This window comes from Heptranchias perlo, chromosome 1, assembly GCF_035084215.1.
Source record: "Heptranchias perlo isolate sHepPer1 chromosome 1, sHepPer1.hap1, whole genome shotgun sequence".
NCBI lineage: Eukaryota > Metazoa > Chordata > Chondrichthyes > Hexanchiformes > Hexanchidae > Heptranchias > Heptranchias perlo.
This window is the reverse complement of record NC_090325.1, coordinates 90,387,928-90,413,684: the sequence shown is the minus strand read 5'-3', so window position 1 is coordinate 90,413,684 and position 25,757 is coordinate 90,387,928. Positions and strand designations below refer to the sequence as shown.

Here is a 25,757-nt window from a genome sequence, read left to right as displayed (position 1 = left end):
GTTTAACATTGGCCTGTACACCATAGTAAACGAATAAATGCCAAGGCTGTATAAATTGCTCCGAGAGACAGACTGAACCAATTAATGATGTGCAAGCACTTACATAATAGAAACAACATTCTGGTTTTGACGTATGCAGCGGCAGATAAAATGATGGAAAAATTTCTTGACCAAAAGAAACCTGAGTGCATTAACTTGTCAAGAACTAAATTAAAGGTTCAAACTGAAAACCAGTGCGAGACTAATTGTGCATGTATAAAAGGGTCATCAACAGGTGATCCTTTCATGGTCCAAATACAAATACCGAAATAGCCTAACACAACTCTAAATTGGACTAGGTTTCAAACTAATGTTGAACAGATGCTGGAGATGCGGTTGCTTTTCGGAATGGAGGAAGTAATACAGTGGTGTGCCCCAGGAGTCGGTACTAGGACTACTAATTTTTTTTGATATGTATTAATGAGTTGGACTTGGGTGTACAGGGCACAATTTCAAAATTTGCAGATGACACAAAGCTTGGAAGTGTAGTAAACGGTGAGGAGGATAGTGATAGACTTCAAGAGGGCATAGACAGGCTGGTGGAATGGACAGACATATGGCAGATGAAATTTAACACAGTGAAGTGCAAAGTGATACATTTTGGCAGGAAGAATGAGGAGAGGCAATGTAAACTAAATGGTACAATTCTAAAGGGGGAGCAGGAACAGAGAGACCTGAGGGTATATGTGCACAAGTCTTTGAAGGTGGCAGGATAAGTTGAGAAAGCAGTTAAAAAAGCATATGGGATGCTGGGCTTTATAACTAGAGGCATAGAGTACAAGAGCCAGGAAGTTATAAAACACTGGCTAGGCCACAACTGGAGTATTGTGTACAATTCTGGGCATCGCACTTTAGGAAGGATGTGAAGGCCTTAGAAAGGGTGTAGAAAAAATTTACTAGAATGGTTTCAGCAATGAGACACTTCAGTTACATGGACAGACTGGAGAAGCTGGTGTTGTACTCCTCAGAGCAGAGATGGTTAAGAAGAGATCAGATAGAAGTGTTCAAAATCACGAAGGGTCTAGATAAAGTAAATAAAGTGAAACTGTTCCCATTGGTGGAAGGATCAAGAACCAGAGGACACAAGCACAGATTTAAGGTTCTTGGCAAAAGAACCAAAGGTGACGTGAGGAAACACTTCTTTTACGCAGCAAGTAGTTATGATCTGGAATGCGCTGCCTGAAAGGGTGGTGGAAGTAGATTCAATAATGGCTTCCAAAAAGGAATCGGATAAATACTCGAAGGGAAAAATGTTCAGGGCCATGGGGAAAGAGCGGAGGAATGGGACTAACTGGATTGCTCTTACAAAGAGCCAGCACAGGCTCAATGGTCTCCTTCTGTGCTGTAACCAGTCTATGGTACTATGGTATTTCAGAATATGCAGGACAGCAAATGAGACAGAACTAACCATCTTAGTAAAACATCTCTGCACAAACTTCATCCATGTTCTGTTAGTGGATGCCATGTAGGAACTAATCAAGGCATCCTATATTGGGGGACAGAAACGCTAATCCAATAGTTATTGTCTTTCAATAACCATTTTTTATGGAATTGGATGCCATATTTGAGGTATCCAAACTGTACGAGCTCATTGCTGGAGGCCATGGGGTCTCACCTCTGCTCATTAGTTCTCAGATGCGATGGCACAGTTTGCAAGAACAATAATAAGGAACAATAACTTACACTCAGCTTGAACCTTTTAAACTACAGAAAACACTGAGAAAGCGCATACAATAATCCTTAGGTCCAAGAAGATATTCCATGCAGTCTCCAAGCTGACACAGCCCCAGTGTCTTCAAAACAAAACATGGGAGCTGCTGATTTTAGAGAGGCAAACAAATCTCTGGACACCATAACTTCTGAAAATGGCCTAAACCACCTCCAGTTGGATGCTTGTGTTGTGGTTATGGTCCTGACCATCGCGTGGGGGATTTCCCCTCTTAACACTTGACAGTTAAGATATCACCTCCCATTACGTTGTCTACCCCAACTAAATTGAGAGAGTAATCTCATGATCCAGACATCAGCAGGAGCAAATTCCATCCCCCTTGTTGAAGTTGTATTCCACTTACTGTTTGACTGGTTCTGTTAATGTGGGCTGGCCATAATTTACCAAACATCCGTAGATACGGAGGTGGTGCCAGAGGACTGGAGAATTGCAAATGTTACACCCTTATTGAAAAAAGATTGTATGGATAAACCCAGCAACAACAGGCCAGTCAGTTTAACCTCAGTGGTGGGGAAACCATTAGAAACGATAATCCAGGACAGAATTAACAGTCACTTGGATAAGTGTGGATTAATTAGGGAAAGCCAGCATGGATTTCTTAAAGGCAAATCGTGTTTAACTAACCTAATAAAAGAGTTTTTTGATGAGGAAAGCAACAGGGTAGATGAGGGCAATGCAGTTGATGCAGTGTACATGGACTTTCAAAAGGCGTTTGATAAAGTGCTGCACGGTAGGCTTATCATCAAGATTGCGGCCCATGGAATAAAGGGAACAGTATCAACATGGATACAGAATTGGCTATGGGACAGGAAACAGATAGTAGTAGTGAACGATTGTTTTTCAGACTGGAGGGAGGTGTACAGCGGTGTTCCCCAGGGGTCAGTACTGGGACCATTGCTTTGCTTGATATATATTAATGACTTGGACTTGGGTGTACAGGGCACAACTTCAAAATTTGCAGATGACACAAAACTTGGTAGGGAAGTAAACAGTGAGGAGGCTAGTGATAGACTTCAAGAGGATATGGACAGGCTAGTGGCATGGATGGACATGTGGCAGATGATATTTAATGCAGAAAAATGCAAAGTGATATATTTCCGTAGGTAGAATGAGGAAAGGTAATATAAACTAGAGGGCACAATTCTAAAAGGGGTACAGGAACAGAGAGACCTGGGGGTATATGTGCACAAATCATTGAAGGTGGCAGGGCAGGTTGAGAAAGCGGTTAAAAAAGCATACGGGATCCTGGGCTTTATAAATAGAGGCATAGAGTACAAAAGTATGGAAGTCATGATGAACCTTTACAAAACACTGGTTCGGCCACAACTGGAGTATTGTATATAGTTCTGGGCACCGCACTTCAGGAAAGAGGTGAAGGCCTTAGAGAGGGTGCAGAAGAGGTTTACTAGAATGATTCCAGGGGTGAGGGGCTTTAGTTACGTGGATGGACTGGAGAAGCTGGGGTTGTTCTCCTTGGAACAGAGATGGTTGCAAGGAGATTTGATAGAGGTATTCAAAATCATGAAGGGTCTAGATAGAGTAGATAAAGAAAAACTGTTCCCATTGGTGGAAGGGTCAAGAACCAGAGGACATAGATTTAAGGTGATTGGCAAAAGAACCAAAGGTGACATGAGGAAAAACTTTTTTTTTTTAACACAGCAAGTGGTTAGGATTTGGAATGCACTGCCTGTGGGGGTGGAGGAGGCAGATTCAAAAGGGAACTGGATAAGTACTTGAAAGTAAAAAATTTGCAGGGCTACAGGGAAAGGGCGGGGGAGTGGGACTAGCTGGATTGCTCTTGCATAGAGCCAGCGTGGACTCAATGGGATGAATGGCCTCCTTCCGAGCTGTAACCTCTCTACGATTCTATGGTTAAAGAGCTCAGTGGCTATATAGTTACATTAAACGTGGGGCACCAATACTGCAAAAGTGGCTACATTTTTCAAATTTAAAATTCCTAAATAACTTTTTGTAGGGTATACCTGTATAGACTTATCAAATCCCCAAGTACTGCAAACTGATCAGAAGGCAGAAAAACCTTGTCAAGAAAAATGTCCCCGAGGATATGGTAATGTAATGGCTATGGTACTGTACTAGTAACCTAGCAATTGTGAATTCAAATCTCACCATGCCAGTTATAAAATTAAAATAAATCAATCTGGTAATTTGTAGACTAGCACTGCAGAAAAAAAAGTGACCATGGAAGCTGCTGCACTGTCATAAAAACTTGCCCATTCACTAATGTCCTTCAGGGAAGGGAACGTGCCCCATCCCTACACGTGACTCTAGTTCACACTACATGGTTGAATTTTGGGTCCAATTGCCAGATGGTACCAAATGCATTAAGTAACTCTATTGTATAAAAAAAAATTGCTACCTCAAGAAGGCACCGACTACCAACTTCTCAGGGCAATTAGGAATGGGCAATAAATGCAGCATTGCCTACACCTAAGAATGAACGTTAAAAAAAAATAGATGTTACTGGGATTGGAACGGAGACTTCTTGGCGTCTATTAATTTTCTGCCACACATCTTCATGGCAGACCTCAAGCATCGCGCACTGTTGAGTCAATCATTCAGGATAGATATAAAGGGAGATGTTGCATCCTGAGATGCACAGTGACATGGTGAAAACCTTGGGCGTTGGAGAGGCCAAGAGGAGGAGAAAATTGTACTGATAAATTTCCCCTCATCATATTGTTGGAAGAGTGCATTTTTATTACTGCACATCATGATATATAAGGAACGTGATGCAGCAGAGATGAGATTATATTACTTGTCGATAAAATAGGGATCAAAAAGCTCTGCCGAACAACTTTACATAAACTATGATGTACTTTTGGATAAGTTTGTGGTCATATATATGAAGATACTCTTGGACATTTCCCCTCCCCCACAAATAAAACTGTACAGGAAACTATTTTACCACATTCTGCAGCTTTGCCAAGTTTTAAAAAAAATCTGATAGTGTCTTCATCTGGTGGTAAAAGTCCAAAAACAAATCGAGTTATGACAATTGTTCTGATGCGAGGCTAGACATGACCTACATTCCTCCTTTCTTTTGGTGGAAGAGGTTAGAGATTTTTATTTGACTTTTAACTAAGTAAAAACATAGCACTTTTGGTGTTTCCATGTTTATCCAGAACAGTATTATGTAAGGACATGCATTTATAAATTAAACACAGCCTTCAGTAGAACATTATTAACAGTAACTCCAGCTGTACCTATATTAATAGCGGTTTCCTGCTTGTCTCCTGTCAGGATCCAAATTTTGATGTCTGCTTTGGATAATGTTTCTATGGTTTCAGGAACGTTGTCTTGTAGTCTATCTTCAATTGCTGTAGCTCCAAGCAACTGCAGATTCTATTAAAATGACATGAAAAGTAATTAGTAGCAGGACAAATAGATAAGCTTGTCAAAGGATTTATCTCAGAGATTACTAAACTAAGTGCAACCATATGGACATGGGGTTTGCAATTTTCAGCAAACTTGAATTCCACATTGAACTTGTCTGATTAACCACCCAATTTTAACCACATTCAGCAACATTCCCTGGTATGACTCGACCACACTCAAGAGGGTATACATTATACAGCAGTTGAGTGCCACCAATGTGACCAAAAAATACAATACCGACTAACATTAAGCTCCATTTGTTTCTTCTTTGTACTCTCCAGTAGTTTATTGATTGCTAATGACACCATTAGGCAATTGGATTGCAGGAAATATTGAGCTTGATGGTGTGAAGGAATTTTTAGTAGAGGTAGTCATCAGCTCAAAATGCTTCAACATCAACTATAAAGGTTAATTTAGCTTCTTTGTTCAATCAATGTTCTCTTGACAATTACTCCATAAAGTCACCAGCATTTGCTGTTTGAACAATACTAAAAAAGCTTGTGGATAATGCCAAACTTGGCTAATTCCATACAATTTTAGACAATTTTGTTCAGTGGCATTCCATTTTCTTTTCTTTTGTGGAATTTATCATCTGTGCTGCACAACTTTCCTGACATGAGAATATGAAATCGAGAGCTGCTCCCAGATGCCTGCCGATGTTGCTCTGTATTCCCTTCCTAACAGCACTCTGGGAGAGCCGTCACCACACGGACTACAGCGGTTCAAGAAGGCGGCTCACCACCACCTTCTCAAGGGCAATTAGGGATGGGCAATAAATGCCGGCCTCGCCAGCGATGCCCACATCCCATGAACGAATAAAAAAAAAATTGTCCACTAGGTCAGTGACAGTGGCCTGAGGTGACTGTTCCACCCTCCCTGTGAATAAGTATTCAGTCGACACTCAAAAATTACCTGTCGTCAAAATCAGGATCTCACTATGTGGATAAACAAAATTACTCAGCTGATGTCAACTATGGAACCGACAACAAGTGATGCCATCGGAAATCCTGCATTTTGGGATTTCTTCTGTCCTGGATGTTAACCAAGAGGAACCAGCTAAGTGCACATTAGCATTACAAAATTAATATTTCTTGGATAGTCAGTCATCTTATTTGAAGCCAAGACTCCCTGTAATTTTTGCTCCAGTTCATAATCTCCACAAGTTGTGTTCTACTGAATCCCAGAGGGTGAACAAATCACTTACAGGTTTTTACCTGATGCTACTCAGATCTGTCTGGTAGAAAATGTGTAAGACTAGCTTAGAGATGACTTTCCTCTGTTTTTAATAGAGAAAAACTGGTCAGTTCTGGTTAAGCACACAAACAAAAATGCAAATGCAGATGCAGATGCAGATGAATTCTACCCAAAACGTTAACTTGTCTTTTCTCTTTATATTTGCTATTGGGTCTGTTGTGTACTTCTAGCAATTTCTGTTTTTATATTAAATCTATAACCCACCATTCCATGCTTTGGTTTGCCAGCACACCATACGATCACAATATCCCATGGGTGATTTTTATTTTGCTTTACATAAATGGGTGCATATATAATGAAATGATTCTTCCCTGCATTTTCTTTTAATTTTGGCTTTTTAATCTATACTGTCGATCAATGTTTAACAACAAACAATCTATGTGCATTTCTGTAAAATCTAACTTAATTGTTCACTTGAGCATTCAGTTATGCCTAATGTTGTTGCACCTGGGTTACACCAGAGCAGGATCGGGACCGATGTCCTCGCGGGGGTGTTTGCTAGTGCTGTTGGAGAAGGTTTAAACTAGAGTAGCAGGGGGATGGGAACCTGAACAGGGAGACAGAGGAGGGCGAAATAAGGATAGAAACAAAAGACAGAAAGGGAAGAAGCAATAGTGGAAGGCAGAGAAAACAAGGGCCAAAAACAAATCGGGCCATAGTGCAAAATAAAACTAAGATGACTAGCAATCTTAAAAAGACAAGTCTAAAGGCATTGTGTCTAAATGCGCGGAGCATTCATAATAAGGTAGATGAATTATCAGCGCAGATAGATATTAACGGTTATGATATTGTTGTGATTACGGAGACATGGCTGCAGGATGACCAAGGATGGGAACTGAACATTCGGGGGTATTCAATAATTAGGAAGGACAGGCAAAAAGGGAAAGGAGGTGGGGTAGCGTTGTTAGTAAAGGAGGAAATCAACGCAATAGCGAGGAAGGATATTGGCTCGGAAAATCACGATGTGGAACCTGCATGGGTGGAGCTAAGAAACACCAAGGGGCAGAAAACGTTGGTGGGGGTTGTCTATAGGCCCCCAAACAGTAGTGGAGATGTAAGGGAGGGCATTAAACAGGAAATTAGAGACGCATGCAAGAAGGGTACAACTATAATCATGGGTGACTTTAATATACATATGGTCAAATCAAATTAGCAATAATACTGTGGGGGAGGAATTCCTGGAGTATGTACGTGATGGTTTTCTAGAACCAACTAGAGAACAGGCGATCCTAGACTGGGTATTGTCTAATGAGAAAGGATTAATTAACAATCTTGTTGTGCGGGGTCCCTTAGGGAAGAGCGACCATAACATGATAGAATTCCTCATTAAGATGGAGAGTGAAGTAGTTGAATCTGAAACTAGGGTCCTGAATCTAAATAAAGGAAATTATGAAAGTATGAGGTGCGAGTTGGCTGTGATAGATTGAGGAACTTTACTAAAAGGGATGACAGTGGATAGGCAATGGCTAATATTTAAAGAACGTGTGCAGGAATTACAACAATTATTCATTCCTGTCTGGCGCAAAAATAAAACAGGAAAGGTGGCTCAACCGTGGCTTACAAAAGAAATTAGCAATAGTATTAGATCCAAAGAGGAGACTTATAAAATTGCCAGAAAAAGCGGCAAGCCTGAGGATTGGGAACAGTTCAGAATTCAGCAAAGGAGGACAAAGAGATTGATTAAGAGGGGAAAAAGAGAGTATGAGAGTAAACTAGCAGGGAACATAAAAACTGACTGTAAAAGCTTCTATAAATATATCAAGAGAAAAAGATTAATGAAGACAAATGTAGGTCCCTTACAGTCAGAAATGGGGGAAATTATAATGGGGAACAAAGAAATGGCAGAACAATTAAACACATACTTTGGTTCTGTCTTCACAAAGGAGGACACAAATAACCTACCAGAAATGTTAGGGAACCAAGGGTCTAGTGAGAGGGAGGAACTGAAGGAAACCATTATTAGTAAAAAAAAAAGTGCTAGGCAAATTAATGGGGCTAAAGGCTGACAAATCCCCAGGGCCTGATAATCTACATCCCAGAGTACTAAAGGAAGTGGCCCTAGAAATAGTGGATGCATTGGTGATCATCTTCCAAAATTCTATAGACTCTGGAACAGTTCCTACAGATTGGAGGGTGGCAAATGTAACCCCACTATTTAAAAAAGGTGGGAGAGAAAAAAACAGGGAATTACAGACCAATTAGCCTAACATCAGTAGTGGGGAAAATGGTGGAGTCTATTATAAAAGATGTGATAACAGAACACTTGGAAGGCATTAACGGGATTGGACAAAGTCAGCATGGGTTTATGAAAGGGAAATCATGCTTAACAAATCTGTTGGAGTTTTTTGAGGATGTAACTAGTAGAATAGATAAGGGAGAACCAGTGGATATGGTGTATTTGGATTTTCAGAAGGCTTTTGATAAGGTCCCACACACGAGGTTAGTGTGCAAAATTAAAGCATATGGGAGTTGGGGGGAATATACTGGCATGGATTGAGAATTGGTTGACAGACAGGAAACAGAGAGTAGGAATAAACGGGTCTTTTTCCAGGTGGCAGGCAGTGACTAGTGGGGTACCGCAGGGATCAGTGCTTGGCCCCAGCTATTCACAATATATATCAATGATTTGGATGAGGGAACTAGATGTAACATTTCCAGGTTTGCAGATGACACAAAGCTGGGGTAGAATGTGAGCTGTGAGGAGGATGCAAAGAGGCTCCAATGTGATTTAGACAAGTTGAGTGAGTGGGCATGAACATGGCAGATGCAGTATAACGTGAATAAATGTGAGGTTATCCACTTTGGTTGTAAAAACAGAAAAGCAGATTATGTGAATGATGATAGATTGGGAAAAGGGGAGGTGCAATGAGACCTGGGTGTCCTTTTACACCAGTCGCTGAAAGCGAGCATTCAGGTGCAGCAAGCAGTTAGGAAGGCGAATGGTATGTTGGTCTTCATTACAAGAGGATTTGAGTACAGGAGCAGGGATGTCTTACTGCAGTTATACAGGGCCTTGGTGAGACCACATCTGGAGTATTGTGTGCAGTTTTGGTCTCCTTATCTGAGGAAGGATGTCCTTGCCATAGAGGGAGTGCAACAAAGGTTTACCAGACTGATTCCTGGGATGGCAGGACTGACATATGAGGAGAGATTGGGTCGACTAGGCCTATATTCACTAGAGTTCAGAAGAATGAGAGGTGATCTCATCGAAACATATAAAATTCTAACAGGACTAGGCAGACTAGATGCAGGGAGGATGTTCCCGATGGCTGGGGAGTCCAGAACCAGGGGTCACAGTCTCAGGATACGGGGTATGCCATTTAGAACCGAGATGAGGAGAAATTTCTTCTCTCAGAGGGTGGTGAACCTGTGGAATTCTCTACCACAGAAGGCAGTGAAGGCCAAGTCATTAGATGTATTCAAGAAGATAGATATATTTCTCAATGCTAAAGGGATCAAGGGATATGGGGAAAAAGCAAGAACAGGGTACTGAGTTAGACGATCAGCCATGATCATTTTGAATGGCGGATCAGGCCCGAAGGGCCGACTCTTGCTCCTATTTTCTATGTTTCTATATTTCTAAGAATAAAATGCTTTCTTAAATAAAATTAGTGTTACATCTTATATACACTATTCTTAAATCTACATTTTTGATAAATTTATACAAAATAGTGGTAAAATTATTAAATACTATTGAACATTGCTTCAAAGTTGGCTTTTCTAGAAATACAGACACTCGAGTGACTTTGAATCATTTCGATCCTTATGCCCAGTTAAAACTGGATCAATGCACTGTACTTATCTGTAGAATCAATTAATTTTACAGTACAGCAAGAGGCCTTTTGGCCCTTTGCACCTGTGCCAGCCCTCTGAAAGAGCTATCCACTTATTCCCATTCCCCTTGCCTGTTCCCATCCATTTTAATTTTCTCTTTCAAATATCGCTTCCTTTTTAAAAACGATTATGGACACTGCTTCCATCACTGTTTCTGGTCGGACATTCTATGTGCTAACAATCCTCTGCATAAAAGTTTTCTCCTAACCCCATCCTTCATACTTTAGGTGGTGATCTCAAACTTCTACTTTCTAGTTACCAACTCACTGAGCAGTGGAAATAGTTTTGTCCTGTTTATTTTATTAAAATCCTTCATAATTTTGTACACTTCCATCAGATCGCCTCTTAACCTTATCTGCTCTAATGAAAGGAGCCTCAGTTTCTCTATTCTCTCCTCATAACTAAAGCTTCTCATCCCTGGTATCATAAGTGAACTTCTTTCAAACTTCTACCATGGTCTTGACATCCTTCCTAAAGTGAGGTGCCCAAAACAGGACAAAATATTGTAACTTGTGGCCTAACCACTGATTCATAGATTTTAGCATTAGCTCTTTGCTTTTAATCAATGCTCTTTTTTGTAAAACATGCCCTGCCATTTTTAAAGATGTATCTGAACCCATAGCATCTCTCTGTTCCTTTAATCCTTTTAAAGTTTTGCCATTTAGTGTATATTTCCATACCTTATTCTTCCTCCCAAAATGTATCACCTCACATTTTTCTGCATTCTATTCCATGTGTCATTTATCAATCTACTAACCTGTCCATGTCCTCCTGATGTCACATACAATCTTCACAGCTGACCATGCTCTCTTTTAGCGTTGTATACAAATTTTAATATTGCACCCCCATACCTAATCCTAGTTTATTTATATGTATTTACAAGACCAATAACCCTAACACTGACCCCCAAGGAACACCATTGGTTACATTCTTCCAGTCCAAAAAACATCCAATAACAATTGTCCTTTAAAAATTTCCTACCCATGCTTTCACATTACCTTTAATACCACGTCCCTAATATTTTTAAAAAAATCAACAAGCCTTTTATGCGGCCCTTGTCAAACACCTTTAAAAATCCATAATCACAACATCCACTGCATTTCCTCCAACAATGCACTCTGTTATTTCCTCAAAGAACTCTATTAAGTTTGTCAGATACAACTTTGGCTTTTACAAATCCATGCTGTGTTTGCTTAATTAACCCATGTCTTTCTAGGTGAGCATTACTTTTATCCCCTATTATGATCTCTAGTAGCTTATCTACTACCGATGTTAACATAACTCTCCCATTATTAATTAAATATTTAACATGATTATTTAATTCAGAGATGAAGTTGTATATTATACAGGTAAATGTTACATCAAGTTACATTGAAGCTATGCCACAGAAACATTCGGCACAACTGGCCTGTGCCAGCGTTTATTCTCCACACGAGCCTCCTCCCTCCCTACTTCTTCTAACCCTATCAACATTCCCTTTTATTCCTTTCTCCCTCATGTGCTTATCCAGCTTCACCTTAAATGCATCTATGCTTCTTGCCTCAACTACTCCTTGTGGGAGCGAGTTCCACATTCTTACCACTCTTTGGGTAAAGAAGTTTCTCCTGAATTCCCTATTGGATTTATTACTGACTATTTTATATTTATGGCCTTTAGTTTTGGACTCTCCCACGAGTGGAAACATTTTCTCTATGTCTACCCTATCAAACCCCTTCATAATCTTAAAGACCTTTATCAGGTCACCCCTCAGCCTTCTCTTTTCTAGAGAAAAGAGCCCCAGCCTTTCCTGATAAGTTTATCCTCATGGTTCTTGTTTCATCCTTGTGAATCTTTTTTGCACCCTCTCCAATGCCTCTATATCCTTTCTATAATATGGAGACCAGAACTGTTCACAGTACTCCAGGTGTGGTCTAACCAAGATTCTAAACAAGTTTAACATAACTTTTCTGCTTTTCAATTCTATCCCTCTAGATTTGAACCCCAGTGCTGGGTTTGCACCCTTTTTATGGCCTGTGTTGTTACTTTTAGTGATTTGTGAACCTGTACCCCAAGATCTCTTTGTTCCTCTATCCCATTTAGACTATTATCCAAGCAATATATCATAGAAGTTACAACATGGAAACAGGCCCTTCGGCCCAACATGTCCATGTCGCCCAGTTTATACCACTAAGCTAGTCCCAATTGCCTGCACTTGGCCCATATCCCTCTATACCCATCTTCCCCATGTAACTGTCCAAATGCTTTTTAAAAGACAAAATTGTACCCGCCTCTACTACTGCCTCTGGCAGCTCGTTCCAGACACTCACCACCCTTTGAGTGAAAAAATTGCCCCTCTGGACCCTTTTGTATCTCTCCTCTCTCACCTTAAATCTATGCCCCCTCGTTATAGACTCCCCTACCTTTGGGAAAAGATTTTGACTATCGACCTTATCTATGCTCCTCATTATTTTATAGACTTCTATAAGATCACCCCTTAACCTCCTACTCTCCAGGGAAAAAAGTCCCAGTCTGTCTAACCTCTCCCTGTAAGTCAAACCATCAAGTCCCGGTAGCATCCTAGTAAATCTTTTCTGCACTCTTTCTAGTTTAATAATATCCTTTCTATAATAGGGTGACCAGAACTGTACACAGTACTCCAAGTGTGGCCTCACCAATGCCCTGTACAACTTCAACAAGACATCCCAACTCCTGCATTCAATGTTCTGACCAATGAAACCAAGCATGCCGAATGCCTTATTCTTCCTACCAAAATCACCACCTCACACTTATGTCTCTGAAGTCCCAAGTTACATGAACTTATTTTGTAATAAATTTATCAAGTTTGCCAATCACTTCTAACGAAGGGTGTCTATCCAGAAAGTTAACTTTATCTTTTCTTATTTTGAATGCTGATGGACCTGCTGTGTATTTTCTGTTTTTCAGTCTTTTCTTTCCATTGATTATTCTGTCAATTAAGCACGATTAGAAAGTGGTTTATTCTCTTAGTCATCCACATATAAAATAGGTGCTCAGTGTCAACAAATAATGCAAAATGATTGCTAAATAAATCTAGGTTTGATTTGAGACATATCAGTTGTTAGGTATTTTCACAGTGATCAGAAGTCACGAAATTCAACAGTTAGCACTAATAATCTGAGATAAATCTATTGTTAACAAAGCATGTCAATGGGAAACACTAAATTTTAAGCATATAATCATCAATTATATTTAATCTAATTGATAAAGGATCATAAGGAATTTTCATAAGGATATATAACTATTTAAGTCTGATCGTAGGAAAAGCATCAATTACCTGTACAATACTGCACTACATTTATTCCATGTAGATGAAAAATTCCTTTTTCCTAAACCAAGGATTCCCCTCCATTGTAGCAGACAGGGCCCTCGACCGCGTCTGTCCTATTTCCCGCATTTCTGCCCTCACTAGTCTCCACATTCAACAGATCATCCTCCGCAATTTCCGCTACCTCCAGCACGATCCCACCATCAAATACATCTTCCCCTTCCAGTTCAGCATTCCGAAGGGACCGCTCCCTCCGCGACACCCTAGTCCACTCTTCCATCACCCCCAACACCTGCTCTCCTCCCCACGGCACCTTCCCGTGCGAGCACAGGAGATGCAACACCTGCCCCTTCACCTCCTCCCTTCCCACCATCCAGGGCCCCAAACACTCCTCCTAGGTGAAACAGCGATTTACTTGTACTTCTTTCAATTTAGTATACTGTATTCGCTGCTCACAATGTGGTCTCCTCTACATTGGGGAGACCAAACACAGATTGGGCGATCGCTTTGCTGAACACCTCCACTCTGTCTGCAAGCATGACCCTGACCTGCTGGTCGCTTGCCATTTTAATTCCCCTTCCCACTCCTGCTCTGACCTCTCTGTCCTCGGCCTCTTACACTGTTTCAATGAAGCTCAATGGAAGCTCAAGGAACAGCACCTCATCTTTCGTTTTGGCACTTTACAATCTTCCGAACTCAACATTGATTTCAATAACTTCAGATCATAACCACTGTTTCCATTTTTTCGCTCAGCTAGTGCTGGTAATAGTTCTGCTGCTGCCATTTACAGCTACTCCTGATCAATCTTTTGTTTCTTAACCTGTCCCATTACCATCTTCTTTGCCTTGCACCATCATTCCTTTTGTCATTTAATCACTCCTGCCCTCTACCCTATCACAGACCTTCCCTTTTGTTCTTTTCTCCCCGCCCCCACCTTTCACTGGCTCTGTACTTGCTCAAAAACTTTAACTCTTAACATCTCCCAGTTCTGCTGAAAGGTCTTCGACCTGAAAGGTTAATTCCGTTTCTTTCTCCACAGGTGTCTTTCACTACTTTTGCCCCAGGACATTGCTGCAGGAGTTCCTCAGGGCAGTGTCCAAGGCCCAACCATCTTCAGCTGCTTCATCAATGACCTTCCCTCCATCATAAGGTCAGAAATGGGGATGTTCGCTGGTGATTGCACAGTGTTCAGTTCCATTCGCAACCCCTCAAATAATGAAGCAGTCCGTGCCCGCGTGCAGCAAGACCTGGACAACATCCAGGCTTGGGCTGACAAGTGGCAAGTAACATTTGTGCCAGACAACTGCCAGGCAATGACCATCTCCAACAAGAGAGAGTCTAACCACTTCCCTTTGACATTCAATGGCATTACCATTGCCGAATCCCCCACCATCAACATCTTGGGAGTCACTAATGACCAGAAACTTAACTGGACCAGCCACAAATACTGTGGCTACAAGAGCAGGTCAGAGGCTGGGTATTCTGTGGTGGGTGACTCACCTCCTGACTCCCCAAAGCCTTTCCACCATCTACAAGGCACAAGTCAGGAGTGTGGTGGAATACTTTCCACTTGCCTGGATAAGGGCAGCTCCAACAACACTCAAGAAGCTCAACACCATCCAGGACAAAGCAGCCTGCTTGATTGGCACCCCATCCACCACCCTAAACATTCCATAAGACCATAAGAGATAGGAGCAGGAGTAGGCCATTTGGCCCCTCGAGCCTGCTCCACCATTTAATGAGATTTCATGGTTGATTTGATTTTTACTTCAACTCCACTTTCCCACCATTTCCCCATATCCTTTGACTCCCTTGCTGATCAAAAAATTGTCTAACTCAGCCTTGAATGTATTCAATGACTCAGCCTCCACAGCTTTTTGGGGTAAAGAATTCCAAAGATCCACGACCCTCTGGGAGTAGAAATTCCACCTCATTTCCATCTTAAATGGGCGACCCCTTATTCTGAGACTATGCCCCCGAGTTTTAGATTCCCCCATGAGGGGTACCATCCTCTCAGCATCTACCCTATCGAGTCCCCTCAGAATCTTGTATGTTTCAATAATATCTCCTCTCATTCTTCTAAACTCCAACGAGTATAGACCCAACCTGTTCAATCTTTCCTCATAAGACAACCCTTCCATATCCAGAATCAGCTTAGTGAACCTTTTCTGAACTGCCTCCAATGCAAGTATGTCCTTCCTTAAATAAGGGCACCAGAACTGTACACAGTACTCCAGGTGTGGTCTCACCAGCACCCTGTACAGTTGTGGCATGACTTCCCTGCTTTTATACTCCATCCCCAAGAAATAAAGGCCAATATTTTGTTTGCCTTCCGGATTACCTGCTGCACCTGTATGTTGACCTTTTGTATTTCATGTACAAGGACACCCAGATCCCTCTGTACCACAGCATTTTGTAGTATTTCTCCATTCAAATAATATTTTGCTTTTTTATTTTTCCTCCCGAAGTGAATGACTTCACGTTTTCCCGCATTATATTCCATCTGCCAAATTTTTGCCCATTCGCTTAATCTGTTAATATCCCTTTGTGTCTTCATCGCAACTTGCTTTTCCACCTATCTTTGTATTATCAGCAAATTTGGCCACAAGACAATCAGTTCCTTCATCCAAGTCATTGATATATATTGTAAATAGTTGTGGCCCCAGCACTGATCCCTGCGGCACTCCACTAGTTACAGATAGCCATTTTGAAAATGACCCTTTTATCCTGACTCTTTGTTTTCTGTTAGTTAGCCAATCCTCTATCCATGCCAGGATACTACCCCCAACACCATGAGCTTTTGTCTTGTGCAGTAATCTTTTATACGGCACCTTATTGAATGCCTTTTGGAAATCCAAATATACTGCACCCATTGGTTCCCCTTTATCCACCCTGCCCGTTACTTCCTCAAAGAACTCCAATAAATTTGTCAGACATGCTTTCCCCTTCATAAAACCATGTTGACTCTCCTTGATTGTATTATGAGTCTCCAAATGTCCTGCTACTACTTCCTTAATATAGCATTTTCCCAATGACAGATGTTAGGCTAACTGGTCTATAGTTACCTGCTTTCTGTCTCACTCCCTTCTTGAATAGGGGTGTTACGTTTGCGGTTTTCTAATCCACTGGGACCTTTCCAGAATCTAGTGAATGCACTCCCTTCACCACCAGTGCACCGTGGCTGCAGTGTGTACCGTCTACAGGATGCACTGCAGCAACTCGCCAAGGCTGCTTCGACAGCACCTGCCAAACCCGCGACCTCTACCACCTAGAAGGACAAGGGCAGCAGGCACATGGGAACACCACCTGCACATTGCCCTCCAAGTCACACACCATCCCGACTTGGAAATATATCGCCGTTCCTTCATCGTCGCTGGGTTAAAATCTTGGAACTCCCTGCCTAATAGCACTGTTAGGGATAGCCTTCACCACACGGACTGCAGCGGTTCAAGAAGGCAGCTCACCACCACCTTCGCAAGGGCAATTAGGGTTGGGCAATAAATGTTGGCCTTGCCAGCAACGGCCACATCCAATAAACGAATAAAAAAAAAATGCTGCCCGACTTGCTGAGCTTCTCCGGCATTTTGTTTTTATTTCAGATTTCCAGCATCCACAGTATTTTGCTTTTGATGAAATATTGTGTCTGAAATATTGCAAGTGCAGGCAGACATGTAATTAACTGACCATGATTTTTGTAGCAAGCCCTTTTTTGCCACAGCCGACATTTTAACTTAGCAGCAGTACATCTTGAATGTTTTTTGTAATAGCCTCCATTTCCTGTAATATTCGCATTGCATAAAGATCTTTCTTATTTGGGGGGCGGGGTGGGAAAGAGAAAGAGAAAGAGAAAAGAAAAAGAAAAAGGTTGAATCTTACATTTTTTGATGCTGGGGGTGGGATGGCCAGGCTGAGCAACTGAATGTATGTGTGCAAAATAAAACTTTCTCTGCCTGGTCACTGAGCCTTTACCCAGCTTCTAAAGAGTACTCCTAATGCAGCACTGTGCTGTTTTCCACACCAGCCTTCCTTTTGGCCTGAGGGACAGCGTTAATTTTGCAACAATTCTTGCCAGATTATACGGCCAGGTTGAAATTGCCTAGGTCCTGGGTATGAAAGGACTGTTCCAATCCACTGTGCACCCAGTGTCCTTACAAATCGCTTCATATCCAGACTCGTATTCTATTCTGGTAACAGCCCCTCTTCCTACCATGCAACTTAAAGTTACATGGAAAACTTGGTAAGTATAACGGAGGCATTAATGGTATAAGCATACTGATGGAAAGTAAAACGTCTGATAGAAAAAAACATGCAAAAATATCATAATTTAGAAATATGTTGATGGTTGCAACGTACCGAGTTAGAATGACAAATTTGATTTAAAATAATGTGTGAACCCCCAAATTATGTTACAGTTCTGTTGATGCACCAACAGCCATCAGTTATTCTCTGTGAAAAGGATTACTTTTACTAGGGTGTTGCATTAACCTAATTCACGTCCTGAGTAGTTTTTCACTAGGAAACCAACAAACTTTACTTTCTATGATTTAATACTGCCACCTTCTGGCAGATTTACTATTGGCCAAGTCAGAGTAATGGTATATTTTTATGACTCTCATTTGCATCAGAATGATTTTTAAGTGGCATATGTAAGTTTAGAAGCACCGAATACACAATGCTTAAAGCACAGAAAAGATTTGTTCCAAAAGCCTTAAAACAAATATATAGCATAATCCTAAATGCTAATCTGTGCTATAAGCTGTAAAATTATTGCCTTCTTTCTGTCAACACCAATTACAGTGCATGATAGTTTTAAACTGCTAGTTACAGCCCATCTAGAAGCAGATATAATGTATTGAGATGATACTCATTCTTTCATGAAATTTTGTCCCAGTAATATCATGAAAGACGACTTTCGCCTACAGCCCACTATTTCTAATTATGTTGTCACTGGAATGACAATCTTCATCTGTTTACATCATGTGCTGATTAGAACACAATTAAGAGGAGTTATTTATAGCCCAATCAGGACATAGACTATAAATCACCTGTGAGTTATTAGATCTGCACCATGAATGGAATAGATAAATCATCCAATAGGTCTTTATATTGTACTAACATCATGTGGCATCACATTTGCAACATTTGTGATGTTTAGCTGCCAAGGTAGAACTTTGTTAAACTTAGCCTGTCCCTTTAAGGCCAACTGTCATGTACTCCCATCTGGGCAAACTCTCTAAATAGAAACATCCTGAAGTTGTTAAAGACTGATTGTTAAAGGAAGCATCTGTAGGTTGGCAACTACTGGTAAATTTCTGAATCTTGCCCTTGAAGAGGTCAGAAAAACCAGATGATGAGTGGCTTTCTTTAATTATACTTTTGACCCTCTGAAGTGCGATGAATGTGCATTACATACTAACTGATCTTGTAAAATTGTAAGTTGGACCATGCACCATTTTATGACCGGAATATTATACCATGTAGTACACAATGTATTATTGTACTGCTAAGTTGGAGTGTGATGTAGGAAGTATGATGGATGCTCTCAAAACCCTTGTGTTGTTCAGTGAGTAATGTAACCCACAATGTATAATATTTTTGATCTCCAATGGTAGTGTTGTCCAATAGAAATTATTGACTAACCATAGGTGTGGTTACAGCAAAACCATTTTAGCCACATGCACAAATTTTAGTAGAAAAGTCCTTACATGCACTCACTCAATACAGGTAAATGTACATCACACATCTGTATTTACTTAAACATCTACTGCCATTCAATGTGAAACTTTGCAATCTTTCTGTTTCATCAAAGTTTCGCATGATTTTATTAGATGCAGCACATCTTAGTGCAGCCTCATCAGAGTGTTTGCTGAGAATATTGATTGCAGAACCAAGTTGAGCCAAAAGTGGAACACAGCTTGGTGGTGGCAATTCTCAAAACTGGGTATTCACCCTCAGTCAGGGAATTTTGCCACATTTTCAGCACAGTCAGTCTTAGTCATATATCTACTTTGCCGTGTCAGCAGGTCCATCGCCAGTCCACATCTGTCCAGAGATAAGCTTCACTGCTTTCAGCAAGTGCTCAATGACAAGGCGGAATGGATCTTTCATGATTTGAATGGGAAGACTGAAATCAGCAAATCACTTCTCAAATTTTTCCAGTAAATTTTGAAGTCAAGCAGCATCGTGATCGCTCTCAAAATTATAGTCCAGTTGCAGCTTTGCCTGAAATTCTGTCTCACAGCGCACAAGGTCACAGTCTTTCCTTTTCCCTGAAGTTTCACTTTCAGTTCATTCAGGTGACTTGAGATCAATAAGAATTAATCACTCTTCCAAGTTTCATTTTCAATTTGAGAGAAACAGTCCAGTTTGCCAGTTTAACAAACCTTCCCAACACTTTTCCCTGACTCAGCCAGCACGCATTCGCGAAGTACACGATTTCCAAAAAGAGACATTTGATTTAGTGCCATGGATCAGATAAAATTGACAATGTTTACAATAGTTTCCATCGCATCTTTCAACAAATCATCAGCTGCCACCTGAACGCAAAGGTTCCCATGGTGAATTATTCAAAGGAGACCAGCGGCTGATGTGTGCTTGTAACCTCACTCATTTTTTCAGCAGTGTAAGGTAGTCACAGTTTCGACCAATCATGACGCAGATGCACCATCAGTGGTGACTGAGACCAGACTGTCCAGGTTCAGCTCAAACGTTCAATGACAAGTTTTGCAGCAACCTAAACGTCAGAACCACACGTGCGGTCCTTCGGTTCCTTAAGCACCAACATCTCTTCTCTCAGTTCAAAGTCTTGCTTAACAAATCGTACCCAGAACACTAACTGGGCAGTACCACAAATGTCGCAGGATTCATCCAGTGCAAGTGGAAAAGCAAGAGAATCTTTCAGCTCAGCTTTAATCTGAAATTCGATGCTGCCAGACACATCCAGCAAACAATAAACTCTCTGATGACTCAACTGCAGCTCTCTAATTTTCTGCAGAATATTTTTCTTGATTTGCAGTTTAAAGTTCTCCAGTAAAGAGTGTAGACTGTCACCATAATCTCTCTCACCATCTCTCCATCAGTGTTCTTTTTTGTGCCAGAATCCAAGCAGTTTTGTAACTGATCAAAGTTTCAGAAACATTTTCTGCTGATTAAGAGTTGATTTCTTTCTGCGAACCGATTGGAAATTTTCTGTCAAATTCAGAATGCACATGTTCAAAATGTTTCCTCAAATCATCCGCCTTTTTCTCAGCAAACGGTTGTGCACAAAAGGCAAAGTGGATTCTCGTCACTTTACACAAATGCAAACTGAATTTATTTTTAAACTCATTGTGAAATATTCTTCCAACTTTCACTCATTCTGGACCCTTTTTGACTGGAGGCTCCACTGGTGCAATCAGCCAGATTTCCAAAAGAACTATCCCCAGAAACTGCTGCTGTTCCCCAATGAACAAGTCTATCCATTTGAAAATCTATACAATCTTCTATTTATTTTTCTTTGACGAGATGCTCCAGATTGGATGTTGTCCATCCAGAATGTGGTTGGATGCTCCTTGGTTTTTGCCATGACGTGCCCTGTTGGAGCTGCTCATTATTGGTTGGGCTTGCTTTCTTCGGCTAGCCTGGAGCTGTTATTCTGATATTGATCAAGCTGACCACAATGTCATCTCCCCTCTACATACAATGTTGCAAGTGTTTCCCTGGTGTTGAAGTCTGGCATTTTCACTCAAGTTATACACCATTTTAACAGATAACCATGAAGCAGTAATCAAGGACATAAAGCACACACAACTATCACAAAACACTTGCACACTGCTTTTTGTCTTACCATTTTACAAGCAAATGCACAATAAGGTTAAAGTACACATGCATACGCCGTGTTGAGATCACGTTCAACGATGGAGCCTATTACTCATTTTCTTTATTTACTAATCAGAAATACAATTAGCCACATCTGAATCCTCAATTTACCACATATGGCTAGTGGCTAACGTATTGGACAACACTGTCCTATGGCATCGCTCAGAGAAATAACATCTTGCTCTCTTCTTGGAACGATCTTCAAACCTCTTTCCCATGCTAATTCTTTGTCTGTCTCTCTCTGTCCTTGTCTTCAACAATTTCCCTCTCTTTCGCAATGTGGGGCTTTTCCCATTGTGGCATCGTCTCTTTCTTCGTTAAGTCCCTTCTCCTGTCTGTCTCCTCTCTCTTCGATAAGTTTCTTCTCCCGTCTGTCTCTTCTCTCTTCGGCAAGTCTCTTCTCTCTTTTGTATATCTCCAGTGCATCTGTGTGGCTCTCATTTTATTTTACTGATATTCTCTATCTATCTCATCTATATTAAGGCTCAAGGGTAGGCAGGGAGATGGAACACAACATATACCAGGTTAGGTGACGTAGACAATTGAGGGAATAGATAAGGGTTATGGCCAAGATGAATTAAGGAGTTAGTATGTGGGAGGGAGCAGATTGCAGCCTGGAAGGGAAAGAAGAGAGGACTTGACCTCAGAGCAATTGTTGGGGGGGGGGGGGGGAAATGAGATGCGGGGGAAATGAGATGCGGAGGCACTGGGGTCAGAGAACATTTCGTTGGAACGTGGTCTGAGAACTTTGGGGGTGACTGGGCTCTGGCAGCGCTACGGAAAGGCGTAGAAGGATCTGATGCTCAAGAGTACTTAGTATGCTGGGTGCACTCAAACGGGAGATGGAGATTGGGGGGTTTTGGGAGTTAGGGATCTGGGAGAGGCTAGACCCGTGGGCAGTCAAGGAGGGGTTTTGGGGACTGGAAGAGTGGAACAAGGGGGGCGGGGGGGGGGGGGGGGGGGGGGAGTGCTGGGAGGACTGTGTGTAGTCCTCTTTCACCATTTCCCCAACTCCATCAAAAATTTCATAAATGGGGGCATTGCACATGAAGGCACTGGTTGTCACCAATTTATTTTTCTTATCGATATGTGTTTTCTGGAAAGAAATCTAGGTTTTGATGATACTGAGATAAGAGATGGAGATTAAAGCTCTGAGAAGGTCTAGGAGAATTGAGAGAGGCAATGGGGGCAGGGACGGTGAAAAATTAAGTAAGGGTCAGGGAGGCAGACAAAGAAGTGGAACACAGATGCTGACTGGACACACAATAGAGGTGACACGCAGAACACAGCAGAATTGGCAGCTATGGTGAAAAGAAATGTCAGTTGCAAGAAAGAGGTACTGTTGAGAAGGTGCATCTGAAGAGGCTGTGGTGATGTTTCTAGATGAGCAGTGGCCCAGAAGTGCCTTAGGGGTATGCATACCTAATTAAATTCAAGCAAAATCCTGAAGCTGTGGATTTAAGTATTTTATTTTTGTATTTTTAAGCAAGCTTTTGCTTGCGACACAACCCAAACATGTCCAACCTAAAAAATATCAAAAGCTAACTCATTCAGTAGCTCTCAAACTTTTCTTGGGTCACACCCCAAATGCCATTAGCGTCTCGAGGTCATCTAGGTAAGTATAGTGGTAAATCGGTAAAAAAAGTCTCTATCTGCCCTTCATTTGTTTCTTATTCTCTCTCTTTCCTTCACTTCTGTTTCTCTCTGTCCTCCACTTGTGTTGAACGTACTGTCGCCTTCCAAATTCGTGCCCATCTTTCCCATAACTCCACGTTTGAACCCCTCCAATCAGGTTTCCGCCCCTGACACAGCATTGAAACAGCCCTTATCCAAGTCACAAATGACATCCTATGTGGTTGTGACCATGGTGAACTATCCCTCCTCATCTTTCTCAACCTGTCTGCAGCCTTTGACATTCTCCTCCAACGCCTCTCCTCCGTTGTCCAGCTGGGTAGGACTGTGCTTGCCTGGTTCCATTCCTATCTAACCAGTTGCAGCCAGAGAATCTACTAAAATGGCTTCTCTTCCCGCTCCCACACCACTACTTCTGAAGCCCTCCAAGGATCGATCCTTGGCCCCCTCCTATTTTTCATTTACATGCTGCCCCTTGGCAATATCATCCAAAAACACAACGGCAGGTTCCACATGTATGGTGACGGCACACAGCTCTACCTAACCACCACTTCTCTTGACCATCTCCGATTTGTCACGCTGCTTATCAGATGTCCGGTATTGGACGAGCAGAAATTTCCTCCAATTAAATATTGGGAAGACTGAAGCCATTGTCTTCGGTCCCCACCACAAATTCCGTTCCCTAGTCATCGACTCCATCCCTCTCCCTGTCCATTGTCTTAGGCTGAACCACACCGTTGGCAACCTTGGAGTCGTATCTGACCCTGAGCTAAGCTTCCGACCTCATATCCTCTCCATCGCCAAGACCTCCTACTTCCACCTCCGTAACAACGCCTGTCTTCACCCCTGCCTCAGCTCATCTGCTGCTGAAATCCTCATCCATGCCTTTGTTACCTCTAGATTCGATTATTCCAATGCTCTTCTGGCCGACCTCCCAACTCCGCCCTCCATAAACTAGAGTTCATCCAAAACTCTGCTGCTCGTGTTGTAACTCACAACAAGTCCCGATCACCCATCACCCTGTGCTTGCTGACCTACATTGGCTCCCGGTCCGGCAATAACTCTATTTGAAAATTCTCATTCTTGTTTTCAAATCCCTCCATGGCCTCTCCTCTCCCCTCCCTATCTCTGTAACCTCCTCTAGCCCTACAACCCTCAGATCTCTGTGCTCCTCCAATTCTGACATCTTGCGTATCCCCGATTTTCATTGCTTCACCATTGGCAGTTGTGCCTTCTGATGCCTAGGCCCTAAGCTCTAGAATTCACACTGTAAACCTCTCTCTCCTCTTTTGAGATGCTCCTTAAAACCTACATCTTAGACCAAGCTTTTGGGCACCTGTCCTAATATCTCCTTATGTGGCTTAGTGTCAAATTTTGTTTGATAATGCTCCTGTGAAGCGCCTTGGGACACTTCACTACGTTAAAGATGCTATATAATTACAAGTTGTTGTTGTGTCCCCCTCGTCTCACGCTCACCCTCCTCCACTTTTCCCCCTGCTCTTCCCCCATTCTCATATTATACAAATTAGCATACCTAAAATTAGATACAATATAAATAAATAAATCCTTCTCTATTTTTGCAAGGGGATTTTTGAAGAAAGTGAAACTAACAAGAATAATTACTAAAGATTAGAAATACAATTCTTGCTAACTTAACAATGATGCACTTCAATACAAGTACAGGCACATGTTGAGAACGTACATACGCTCAGATTGTTTTTATAAATTAGAAACAAGATTACATTCTTGAACTGGACTTAAAGCAGTGTTTACCCCTCAGAAAGAAAGCTTGCATTTATATGGCACCTTTCACAACCTCAGGACATTTCAAAGCACTTTAGCTTTTTGAATTGTAGTCACTGTTGTAATGTAGGCAATGTGGCAGCCAATTTGTGCACAGCAAGGTCCCACAATCATCAATGAGATAATGACCAGATAATCTGTTTTAGTGATGTTGTTTGAGGGATAAATATTGGCCAGGACACCGGGAGAACTGCCCTGCTCTTCCTCAAAATAGTGCCATGGGATCTTTTACGTCCAACTGAGGGGGCAGACAGGGCCTCTGTTTAACATTTCATCGGAAAGACAGCACCTCCGACAGTGCGGCATTCCCTCAGAACTGCACTGGAGTCAGCCTGGATTTTGTGCCCAAGTCCTGGGTGTGGGACTTGAACCCACAACCTTCTGACTTAGGAGATGAGAGTGCTACCACTGAGCCAAAGTGGACACAATATATTGATACTAATAACACATTTACCTGACAGAGAAAAAAAAATTGGCTGGTAAACAGATGATCTGGATGGAAGATCAAACAATGCACAGGTTTTTTTTTAAAAGTTTAATTTGGGTTGCTATACTCTCCCCATTTACAGCGGCATGTGATGTTTGTGAAGCATGACCAAACTTTGGTGAAGCAAGTATTTATGTGGAGCGAGCCTGGTATGGATGAATAGGTGGTCAGACCCAAAAATTGGGATGGTTTCATTCCTTGTGTGCGACAATGAATTGACACTGCTCAATACTGGATTCCCAGAGAAATATGACTAAGTATGGAGTTATCAGACTAATTGTTGCATTCTCTGCCTTTATCTTTTGTAAAAACCATGGAGCCCGGGAGTGGGGAGAAAGGAGAAATATTGCTTCCAACAATGAACAAATTAATTTCCATGCATGGCTCTTGAGCAGCAAAGTGGAAAATGATTGTTGGCTTTTGCAAATAGAACTGTCAGATCA

General features: G+C 41.6%; 1 protein-coding gene across 1 annotated transcript in view; it reads right to left on the bottom strand.

Moving 5' to 3' along the window:
* Positions 1 to 25,757, bottom strand: part of atp8a1 (ATPase phospholipid transporting 8A1) — a 417,286-nt gene that overhangs the window by 137,853 nt on the left and 253,676 nt on the right. The window contains exon 22 of the mRNA XM_067988311.1: positions 4,993 to 5,131. Coding sequence (XP_067844412.1) covers positions 4,993 to 5,131 — 139 coding nt within the window. The remainder of the gene's footprint in view (positions 1 to 4,992; positions 5,132 to 25,757) is intronic.